The 12,443-nt window shown below is 39.7% G+C and overlaps 1 protein-coding gene across 3 annotated transcripts in view; it reads left to right on the top strand.

Annotated features, from left to right (window-relative positions):
• LRBA (LPS responsive beige-like anchor protein) overlaps positions 1–12,443 on the top strand; it is a 563,043-nt gene that overhangs the window by 502,919 nt on the left and 47,681 nt on the right. For all 3 annotated transcript variants that reach the window (XM_079771501.1, XM_079771500.1, XM_079771502.1), the window contains exon 49: positions 10,300–10,389. In XM_079771501.1, the coding sequence (XP_079627627.1) occupies positions 10,300–10,389 (90 nt within the window). The remainder of the gene's footprint in view (positions 1–10,299; positions 10,390–12,443) is intronic.

The raw sequence follows: 12,443 nt of genomic DNA on the forward strand, positions 1-12,443 counted from the left end.
ATTTTTACTGTTATAGGATGCTATAATACTTTTAAATATTTTTTGCATTCATCTAATTCTTTCCTTATGAGAATTTATAAAATTGGAATCAATAGCTCAATCTTTATTTGAAAACATAAAAACCAAATTATTGTTTTTCTCTATGTCTAATTTCTCAAAATTAAAGAAAAAGTCTTTCACGTCTGAATTTACATAGATTTCTCTTTAATTTAACTTATTTCTTCACCATAGCCCTTTTCTCTATGGATTATTTTGTATATTTTGCTGATTAAATATCGTCTGGTCTATATTTTGAACATTCATCTGGTTGAGTTTTAAATATTTCATATGCTATTATAGCCATGACATTTTTTTTTGATAGGCTATTTCCTTTGTTTTAAAAGTTTGAATTTTATATATTATTTTTTATTTCTAGGGCACTTTGAATATTTACATTTCAATATTAAATGATTCCTTTTTAAAAATTTGAATTAGGCTTTTATGTTATTTTTTTTTCCCTCCCCTCCCCTTTAAAATTTTTGATGCCTTTAATGCTCTGACTACTAAAAGGTAACTTTGTATTTCTTTCATAGGTTAAGTGTTAGTCTGCACCAACTCCAACATAGAATTGACTAAGCAGTCATTTGAGTAGTGCACTTTTTAGATTTGCTGATACCAGAGCTAGATGTCATAGTGGCCCCAAAGGGCACTGCTCTGGTCACCTAGAACGTTGATCAGTAAACTTTGAGTGGAATATCCAACAGGCTGTTCTCCAGCTTAAGTTCAAATGTGGAAGGGCGAGAGGAATACGGGCATAAGTGAACATGATACGTAACACATATAAATGTGATGGAATCACTGGTGTCTTAATGTGACTCTTAAAATATTGAAATTCGAGTTGACTGAAATCCAAATATGAAGTCTTGTTTGAATTTTTAAACATTTCTTGGTAAAGAGTTTCTCGAGAATCTTAAGACAGCTTTCTAGAATTTTCTTGGTAATGTAAAAAAATTTTAATATATTAATAAATGGCATGTTTTTTTCTTAATATATTTTTTAAAATTTCTCTATCTCAATTTTATAGTGCTTTTAGATGTAAATACATAGGGGAAAAATTCATTTTCAGAATTGTGTGCTTAAAAAAGGCAGTGTGCATGTGTGTTTATTTTAACTGTGTCCATATGTTTGTAATTTCCCCAAATCCATCTTAAAATAAAATTTTACGACTTTATTGTTGGTTACTAAGTGTTGTATTGAGTAAAATTGTTTCCTCCTTCAGATTAAAAAGACTAGTTCAGAGAGACTAAAATAGTCATTATTAAATTGAAGCCAAATACTTCATTGTCACTAAGCCAAGTCTGCTTTCCTTGACCTTTATTTATTTTCTTTATCTTTCTTCCTTTCATTGAATCTAATGTGTGTATCTGTATTCTCTTTCAGATGTACTATCTCTTTCTCTATATATAGCCTTAAAATCATGCAAGTATGCAATAGTTGCCACAGAAAACAATAGAATACACAACCTGTTGAAAATCTTTTCATAATATTTCCATTTGGAAATCCATTAATAAATTCTCTAGGTAATATTTGAGATGCTGTTTATAAAATATAAATAATGTGGTTTTACTAGACTGTCTCGAGGTATTTGCATAGTCTTTTTTATTGCTATGTATTTCAACATCTGGAATGCTGCCTGCTGAATTCAGGTTTTATTATAGAAAGTAGTAACAGGCTATTTACAGAAATAATTGGGAATTGATGAATAAGAATGTTACATAATAAAGGAAGCTTTTTAGTAGAAATGTTTAATAGAATGTTTTATTCAATGGTGGACTGCTCTGTAATGGTGGTAGAAGTATATTTCTTAGCTGCATCCCACTGAATTATGTTGACTTAGATGGCCATTCATTCATTAAGTGAATTGAGCATCTACTATACATCAAGCCCCCAGAAGCATAGAAATATGTGGCAGTCTCTGGTCTCGAGGAGATTTCCAGTGTAATTGATAAGACAGAAACGAAACCAGTATTTAGAATGTTAGATAAGTTGTTAGTATGCACATTGCTCCAAGAGCGACAGGGAGGGACAGCAACAGTTTGGATGAGAATGGGAAAGAGATTTCCCAAAGAATGAGAAAAGGGCAACCACACGGGGAATAGGAAAAGAAAACAATATATACAAATGCCATATGACACATTACCTCTCACATTATAGAGTATGAGAAGACAGTGGCAGGGGATGAGACTGGGAACACAGAGAGGAGCTAAGTTCTATTACTCATCTTAATTGAGTAGTTGGTAACATCTGTTAAATGCTTGCTTAACCCTATCCAGCCACTGTGTTTAAAGTCTTTTATGTGTATGCTATAATAATATGAGACGCTTACTGATATCTTACAATGTGTAAAGAACTGTTGTCTTATGTTAACTCATTTAATCTTCACAAAAACCCAATAAAATACCCACTATTATTATCACCATTTTTAGATGAGAAAACTAAGGCATAGGAGGTTGAGTGACTTGCCCAAAGTCACTCGGCTAATGTGTGAGAGCTAAGGTTTGAGCTGAGGGGGTCTGATTCCAGTCTGCAGACTTAACCCTGTGCTGTGGTGCCACCTCAGGATAAGGAATTTGGATGGAAAGATTTTTACTAGAGAAGTTACATAATCAAATTTCCAACTTTAAGTTTGAACATCTCCTTGCAAGTCTAGTTGTGTTTAACCCCCACCAAAGAAAGATGAGGCTACTGGCTAATGTTTATAACTTTTGGTCATTGTAGAATATTTGTTCTCGGTGTAGATTCGCAGTAGAGGTAAAAAAAATAAATAAATAAATAAACTGCTTAAAGGCAGGAATACTCTCTTATTTTTCATATGGCCTAGACCAGTGGTCGGCAAACTCATTAGTCAATAGAGCCAAATATCAACAGTACAATGATTGAAATTTCTTTTGAGAGTCAAATTTTTTAAACTTAAACTTCTTCTACCACCACTTCTTCAAAATAGACTCGCCCAGGCCATGGTATTTTGTGGAAGAGCCACACTCAAGGGGCCAAAGAGCCACATGTGGCTCACGAGCTGCAGTTTGCCGACCACGGGCCTAGACCAGTGGTCGGCAAACTCATTAGTTAACAGAGCCAAATATCAACAGTACAACAATTGAAATTTCTTTTGAGAGCCAAAAACCGACTTCTGCGCATGGGCCACGAAGTTTTAATCACACTGTACGTGCGCGCCCGCACATGGTATTTTGTGGAAGAGCCACACTCAAGGGGCCAAAGAGCCGCATGTGGCTCGCAAGCCGCAGTTTGCCGACCACTGGCCTAGACTGAGCTCCTTTAAGATGACTGAAGGCCAAATGTGTTAATAATTATTGAAATTAACTAATGGGTACATTGGGATTCATCATCCTCTTCCATTGCAAATTTAAATGTTTAAAAGATAACACCTAGCATTAAAACTCTCTAGGCAAAGGGAAGTTTATTCAAAACAGTTTAGGCATTTGGTAGAGTTCATTTGGCTGCCCTATTACCAATCCCACTTCCTAAACCTCACACCTGTGTGTTTTCTGTGATTTCTAAACCTCCCTTTGAAATTTTCTGTTGCTCTATGCAAAGGGCTAAAGCAAAAAGTGAAGAGAGAGTGATAGGCCAAGTTACTTGCTGGGCTTTTTTCAATCGCACATTTCCCCCAGGATTTCTGACTTGGCCTCACTGCTTTGGTGAGACACTGGAGTGTTGCCACGTCCCTCAGGTGTGTGAGCTGAAGAAATGAGAATCACCACCTTCAGTGACATCTTTCAGAGCTTCCCTGAAAGGCTCTTTTGGTCTCTTGGTAATAGTAGCTGTCAGCCTTTGCATAACACATTCCATCCTCCCCTGCACGCCTATTTTCCCCTCAAGAACTGTGCTCATCTCTCAAGCTCAATTTTATCCCAGTACGACCCTAGATGAGGCTGAGAGTCTGGGTGAACTTTCTATAGAGGAGACACTTGGTAAACTTTTTTGTTGTGTGAATACTAGGTGCAAGGTACTGTTCTACCTGCTGCACAACTCTACAATATATGTTATTCTGACCCTTATGTCTAGTTGTAGAGACAGACTAGTAATCTATTAAAGGTTAACTTTACAAGGAAGCCCAAATCAAGTGTGTAATTGGCAGTGTGAACAAGCTGTAAGATTGGGAAATGTTCACCAACAAGGCGAACAGGGTCTCCTAGAGATGGGTAGGTCTTAGCAAATTAAAGATGAGGGTGGCCATTCTAGGAAGGGCAGTGGTGTGAGCAATGATAGAAGGTAGGCATGGCTGGTTTATATTTGTGGAAGAAAATGAGCCTTGCTGAAAAGGAACACTGAAAGGGAGTTGGATGAAGGAATGAACATTGGAGAGGTAGAAAGACCTTCACTGCCTGGCATCAGGCCTTTATCTTTCAAGTGCTGGGGATCAAATAAAGACGTTGATCAAGGGAATATTGCATAAAGGAGAACTGGGGCAAACTTGGTGTACACTGAAGGAGAAAACTAAATGGAGACCATTGCCATAGTCTCAATACCTAAAATTATAAGGAACCTGGATTCAGAAAGGAGTGATGAATATGAGAAATTTTCTAAAAGAAGTGATTGGTTCTGGTGACTGATTGTATATGAAAGAAAGAGGTAACATTTTTAAATGGCAGTGAGATTTTGAGCATTAAAAAATGAAAAGAGGAGTCTAACCCTTGACTGGGGAATGCTGGAATAACAGTAATTTTTCCAGATTTTAGATATGTTAATTTCAGGTGTGCTGAGACACACACATGTATGCGTAGACGGGCATCAGGCAAAAGTGTAAGTGGACTCGTCATAGAAATCAATGGTCCTCTGGTTTTAGATTTGGAAATCGTCCAAACAGAAGTAAGGTTTGAAGTTATGACAATAGAAAAGGTTTCCAGGACAGAAAGTTTAAATTGCAAAAATGGGAGCACTAAAAGAGAACTCGCAGTGATGAGTTCATTTATGGCTGAGAAAAAGTAGAAATCAGCAAAAGACAGAGTAAACGTGGAATAAAGGGGAGCCAGGCTAGTGTAAGGGCATGGAAGCCCCAGAAAAAAAGAGTGTGGACTGGGGGTGATCAGCAGTGGAAACTGCTTCAGAGATCAAGGTGCATAAAAAATGGCAGGTGAGTCTTAGATGCAATGAGACGGATCTAGAATTATCATTTGATGATATAAAGTGTGACTATAAATATTTGGGTTATAGCCATTGCCTTACAATCTTATTCCATACTTTTCACATTTGAAAAAGCTCTTTCTATTGTATTTTTATCACCAACAATTTAAAGGTTAGTCAAGAAATAAAGCATTTGTGTCTAAGAATTCTATAATCTTTTTAGTTGTCTTGAGGACTTGGAAAGAGAATTATTTTTTACATATGTTGGATAATATAGCTTGTATTCTGTTATGGAGACAGAATAATGAGGCCTCTATATTACACGACCTGAAAAAAGTCTTAAGCCCTGGCCTGGTAGCTCAGTTTCTTAAAGCACATACAAGAATCAAGCAAAGAATGTGTAAATAAGGGAACAACAAATTTCTCTCTCTCTCTATCTTTCTCTCTCTCTCTCCCTCTGAAATTAAAAAAGAAAAAAGTATTTTCCTCAAAGAGGTCTATAATGTGTAAATTATATTAAAACTAGAGGCCCAATGCACAAAATTCATGAAAGGGGCTCGGCCCTCGCAGCCCCAGCTTCATCCGGAAGGTCGTCCAGACAGTCGTTCCACTGTTCGGCCATCTTATCTAATTAGCATATTACACTTATTATTATAGATGTTAAGACTTTAAGTGTTTAAGAGAGGAGATTGGTATTTTTTAAAGTTTTCTCATCAATATTTCTTTTATTTCAAAACAGTGTTAAATACAAAGCAGGGTATGTAGTATTAAGACCAGTTACATTAAATATACATCTAATAAAAGAGAAATATGCAAATTGACTGTACCTCTGCGACATCCACCAGCCAATCAGGAGTAAGTATGCAAATTAACCCAATAAAGATGGAAGGTTAATTTGCATACATAGGCATGGAGCAGCCAAGCAGGGCAGGGCACCTGCTATGAGGAGGAGGGCGGGAGGCCAAGGGAGCTACAGGAGTGGTGTTCGGGCCAGGAGCTAAGACTGCAAGCTCCTAGCCCCAGCTCCATGAGTGAAGACTGCAGGTTCCCCAGTAGCAGGGCAGGAACTTCCACTGTGTCACCATGGCGACGCAGTGGATGTTCGTGGCCAGTGGCGGGACGGGGAGCTTGCAGTCTTCGCTGGCAGCAAGGCTGCAAGCTCCCAGCCCCAGCACTGTGAGCGAAGACGCAGCAGAAGTTCCCGCCCCGCTACCAGGGAGCTTGCAGTCTTCACTGGCACCGCTCGGGCTGGGAGCGAAGACTGCAGGTTCCCTGGCCAGCCGGACCGACTCCGGCCGGAGCGAAGGCCTGGGTCCTGGGTGCCAGAGGAAATCTGGTGCCAGCAGCCAGGTGAAGGAAGGCCTATTCTTGCACAAATCTTTGTGGGCCTCTAATAAAGGTTTTTATGTAGTAATGTCTGTATTCTTGGTTTCTCTATAGTAGTTAGCATTGCTGACCACTCTGTCATTGGAACTCTCTTCATCGGCTTCCTTATCATCCTATCCTGCTCCTCACTACCAATCCCTCCTCTCTGTCTCCTCCATATTATACCATACACCTGTGTTTCCTAGGGTTCAGCTCTGGGTCCTTGTGTGAGTGTGTCTCTTGTATTTGCTTTCTGCAGCTTAACCACTGGGTTTCTAACTGTGCTGCAAAGCCCTACTATTTCTCAGAATCATCTCTGGAGCTGCTGAGGAAGCTTAATAAAGCTTCTCCCACCTTCTAAGTAGAACAGCCTTATCTCTGTGTTTTTTATATGTTGGAGTTTCATGTAAAATTTCATTTGAAAAAGTCATTTCTGCTGCTCCAAACAAGAAATATATATAATCTCCACAGTGAGAGGAAAAGACCATTGACTTAAATTTCTCTTGTGACACCCAGATCAATGCCCCCATCTCTCACCTCAGAGCCAGTCTTGGGCTTTCCTTTTGCATTGCACATCTCGACCTGGAGAGATGGCTATCACTATCACTTCAGATTTCACCTCTGACATTAAATGTGCTGTCTTTCTCCTGCCAAACTAGTTCTCCCTAACAGAAATCTGTATTTCCATTCATTACTTTACCACTCTCTCAAATATGCAAGTTCAAAAGAAAGCAATTAGTTTCACTTTTTTTTTCTTTTTGTCATTGCTCAAAGCCATCAGTCTCCAGGACTTTTTTTATTTTTCCTTGGGTCATGGTTTGCATATTCTTCCCGTTCTTCCAAATACCACAGCTTCCACCAGGATTAGGGCATATAATTCCTTATGTTTTAGAGTGCTCTAAAGAGATCTGTCTCCGGGTGCTTAACTCTGCAGTGTATTTTGAAACCTTGATCCAGATTTCAGTTTTCTGAAATAATGTGTTCATCATTATCATCATAAACTCCTGAAGTATTTATCCCTTCCCTATTCTAGCTGTGTTAAATGGGGATCACACTGAGCCCCACACCTAATAACAATATAGCATTTCATTTAGTGCTTTGTATGTGCTAGGTACTGTGCTAAGCACTTTATTATTTTATTTAATTTTCCAAATGATTCTATGAGCTGGGCGTTATTATTATCTCTGTTTTATAGATGGGAAACAGGATTAGGCTGCTTGTCCAAGGTCACACAGCAGGTAATTTGTAAAGTCAGGGTTAGCACTCTGAACCTCCGACAACATAGGCCAAGTGCAGAAACGGCCTGTTCCCCCTCTCCCTTATAGGGGAACAGGCATTGGGCTGGTGGGCAGGGACCACCAGAGGCAGTGGTCAAGGGAAAGGGCACTGGCTTTGCTAACTGCTCTTACAGAAACATAAGGCTCACGTTCATCAACTCAGCCCCCAAATCTACATATCATAAAGTAACAGTGCCCCAGTTTTCTTCTTTGTGACTACTTCTAGGCTTCACGTTGCCATTTTGTTGTATTTTTTCTTCCTCAACCTCAAGACTCTCCTTGATGTTGATCATAAATTGATTTTCCCCCATCAAAAAAAAAAAAAAAACACCTTGAGATACAGTTCTGAAATGGTCCTAGTCTCTGTTCTTCACTTCCTATTGGCCTCTTTTCTTGTTTCTAAATTCTAGGCTTTGTCTTACCTCCCAGCTCTTGCCTAGCCACACTGCTCTACTGATTGTGTCTGAAAAAAACTTAGTGTACTGCAATAATGATGGTGATAATAGAGATGCCTTATTAATTCATTCATTAGATTGTAAGCTCATGGTTTGTGTTTTTTTGTGTGCTTAGTCTTATCCCCAGGCCCTGCCGTAGGCCCTTACAGATATGGAGAAAGGATAGCTGAATGGTTGAGAGTACGAGATCTAGAATGAAGTTGCTTGGGCGCCAGTTTTGAGCCTGCCACTTAATTACTGTGTGACCTTGGGCATGATATTTAAGTTGTTTGTGCATTATTTTCCTCATCTATAAAATGAATATAACAAAGTACTCACATCATACAGTTTAAAGATGAGATGATATGATTGTAAATCACTTAGAAAAGTTTCTGGTAAGTAGTAAGTACTAAATAAAGATTCATTATTGTTGTGTTAGTAGCCCTCAATGAATATTTGTTGACAGCATAGTATTGAGCATCTAATCTGTACTAAGCACTTTGCTGTACTTTTACATTTGTATCATTTAATTTGCAATATAACACTATGAAGTGGGCACTATGATTACCCACATTTTACAGGAGAGAAAATAGAAACTGAGAGAGATTAAATAACTTACCCTAGGTCACATAGCTTATAAGTGGTGTGCATTCAGGATTTGCACACAGTCCGTTTGACTTCAAAACCCAGGCTGCTCCACCATACCCCTCAGCTTTCACAGAGGTGCTTCCCAGTCCTAACTGCCCACACAAGTCACAGAGCATGCCTGAACTTCCTGGACTGAATGCATCCAACTATTATTCAAACATCGAATTACACTTACCCTGTTTCCTGTATTAGGAAGACATTCTTCAGACATTGAGACCTGTCTGTGTACATAGTTGATGATCATTGAGTGCACACATGAGTGAATTGCTCATTGTTTCATACAAGTTCATTGTAAAAGGTTATTAGTGCTATTCTCTTCAAATAAAAAAAGGAAATTAATGCTGGATATTGATGATATTTTCTTGTTTATGATTTATTAATTTACTACAGCCCTTCAGAGCATATAAAAATTGAAGACCTGTTTTCTTAGGGGTTAAAAAAATAACATGATGAACATACATTCTCGTATGAATCTGGGACTTTCTTCATCCTGCTACCCTGGAAGTTAAGAACAGTGACTGGGGAGGTGTAAAAGTAGTCTTTATATATCTCTGCTTCCCCCTCCCTCACACATAGCATAGCATCTATTCAACCAGTTTATGTATCCAACAGTGAAGAAGATATATATGGTCCTTGCTCTCATGGGCCTTGTATTTCAGTGGGAGGAATCCAACATAAACAAGTAAACAAGTCAAATAATTACAGACAGTGATGGCATCTGGCATTTCCTAGTTTCCCTGCTGGGGGGGGGGGGTCGTTGGTGAAGGAAAGTGAGCATCTGTAGAGGTGTGCAGGAGAGTCTGGGAGGGGAGTGCCTTGCACAGGGTGCATGCACACAGCTTTCGAACAGGGCACACACATAACACACATGTTTAGTTTCTGGTTTAACCATCGCATGCTTGGATGCAACATATGGCTTTTACTTTGTTGCTTAGCCACCTAAGTTCAAAGAGACTGTCAACAACAATGCTCTTCCTATGGCAAAACTAATAGCATCAAGCCATTCTCACAGGTGCTCTGTTTCTTTCTTCCTCCTTTCCACTGACCAGGATGAAATGGGGCCTAGAATCAAAGCCACAATGGGTTTTCTCTATACCTGTAAAAGATTAGCTTTAGTCATCGGGGATGATGCAAGCAGCAAAAAAATGCAAGAAAACAGAAATGAAGCCAAAAAGGACAATTTCTGATTGTAATAGCTGGTTTCTGTTTCATATCACTGAGCAAGATGAGAAAGTTGTGCAGGATTTTGCAGGAATGGCTCCCACAGTACTACAGGATGACCTCACCCTCACTGCCCTTGCCAGGTGCTCAGCCCCACTGTGGAAACACAAGGCTGATTTTCAGCATGAAACAAGCCAGAAGTATGGAATGACATTTTCAGGTGACAGTTGTGGTTCTATTGCCTGTGATTAGCACCTCTTAACCCTCAAACTTGACCATGCCTTTTTCAGGCTGTTGAAGCTCAAATCCGAAGCTTTGGACAGACGCCTTCTCAGCTACTCATAGAGCCCCATCCTCCCCGAAGTTCCGCCATGCAAGTGGTAAGTGGTGCTTTCACTCTCCTCGGTTCTCGCCTCTTTGAGACCACACTTGACATCCTTAATAGTCTTGCCTTGTACTTGAGATTCTCCCCCACGCCTGGGCCTGTTCTCATGCAATGCTTGTTAAACTGCTAACAACCAGCAAAGGATTTCGAGTGCCGTCCAGGAGTCTCTGGGAAAGCAGACTTTGCTCCACTGCTCTGGTGTTTCATCCATTCGTGTTTTGTGTTACAGAATTTACAGGTTTATAACCATCACATATCCTCACATAAAAAAAAAAAATCCAGACATAGGAATGATTTGTTTTCTTGTTTGATCCTATGAGTTTCTAGATTAGTTTTGTTAATTATATATTTTTTTAAAATTTAATAAATCTTTATTGTTCAGATTATTACAATTGTTCCTCTTTTTTCCCCCATAGCTCCCCTCTACCCGGTTCCCACCCCACCCTCTGCCTTTACCCCCCCCCTCCACTGCCCTCATCCATAGTTGTACGATTTTTGTCCAGTCTCTTCCTGCACCCCCCACACCCCTTCCCCCCTGGGAATTGTCAGTCCACTCCCTTTCTATGCCCCTGATTCTATTATATTCACCAGTTTATTCTATTCATCAGATTTTTTTATTCACTTGATTTTTAGATTCACTTGTTGATAGATATGTATTTGTTGTTCATAATTTTTATCTTTACCTTTTTCTTCTTCTTCCTCCTCTTAAAGAATACCTTTCAGCATTTCATATAATACTGGTTTGGCAGTGATGAACTCCTTTAGCTTTACTTGTCTGTGAAGCTCTTTATCTGCCCTTCAATTCTGAATGATAGCTTTTCTGGATAGAGTAGTCTTGGTTGTAGGTTCTTGCTATTCATCACTTTGAATATTTCTTGCCACTCCCGTCTGGCCTGCATAGTTTCTGTTGAGAAATCAGCTAACAATCATATGGGTGCTCCCTTGTAGGTAACTAACTGTTTTTCTCTTCCTGCTTTTAATATTCTCTCTTTGTCTTTTGCTCTTGGCATTTTAATTATGATGTGTCTTGGTGTGATCCTCTTTGGATTCCTTTTGTTTGGGGTTCTGTGTGCTTCCTGGACTTGTAAGTCTATTTCTTTCACCAGGTGGGGGAAGTTTTCTGTCACTATTTCTTCAAATAAGTTTTCAGAATCTTGCTCTCTCTCTTCTTCTGGCACCCCCATAATTCTGATGTTGGTACGCTTGAAGTTGTCCCAGAGGCTCCTTACACTATCTTCATATTTTTGGATTCTTTTTTCTTTTTGCTTTTCTGATTGGGTGTTTTTTGCTTCTTTGTATTTCAAATCTTTGACTTGATTCTTATGATCCTCTAGTCTGCTGTTAGATCTCTGTATAATATTTTTTATTTCAGTCAGTGTATGCTTAATTTCTAGTTGGTCCTTTTTCATATCCTCGAGGGTCTCGCTAAATTTATCGGCCTTTTTTAGAAAATTCTTGAAAAACCTTATAACCGTGGTTTTGAACTCTATACCCAGTAGTTTGCTTTCCTCCATTTCTTTCATTTGTGACCTGTTTCTTTGTCTCCGCATTTTGGCTGCTTCCCTGAGTTGATAGAGTGGCTTTGTGTGCTAGGTGTCCTATAGGACCCAGTGGTTCAGCCTCCCCAGTTACCTGAGGTGGACACTCTTGGTGTACCCCTTAGTGGGCTGTGTGCACAGTCTTGTAGTTAAGCCTTGATTGTTGTTGGTATCACTGGGGGGAGTTGACCTCCAGGCCAATTGGCTGTGAGGATCAGCTGTGTCTATGCTGGGAGAACTTCTGTGCTGGAGACACCCTTATGAGAGAAGACTTGCAAAAGCCTCTGTGCTCAGCTTGGATGGGGCGGAGTCTCAGGGCGGAGCAGACAGCATTGGTTTCCCGTCAGCCCTGCCCTAATAGGCCCCTGTGTCTCAGTGTCCCGTGGTAATCGCTGCAAGCACCTCTGAGAGAAAGCCACCCTCAAGTTCCACCCGCTGCCAGACAGTCCAGTTTCCCCCGAATGAGTCTGGGTCCCCAGAGTCTAGCCCGGAACTGGAGTTCAGTGCAGTC

Source organism: Cnephaeus nilssonii (assembly GCF_951640355.1).
Source record: "Cnephaeus nilssonii genome assembly, chromosome: 5".
Taxonomy (NCBI): Eukaryota; Metazoa; Chordata; class Mammalia; order Chiroptera; family Vespertilionidae; genus Cnephaeus; species Cnephaeus nilssonii.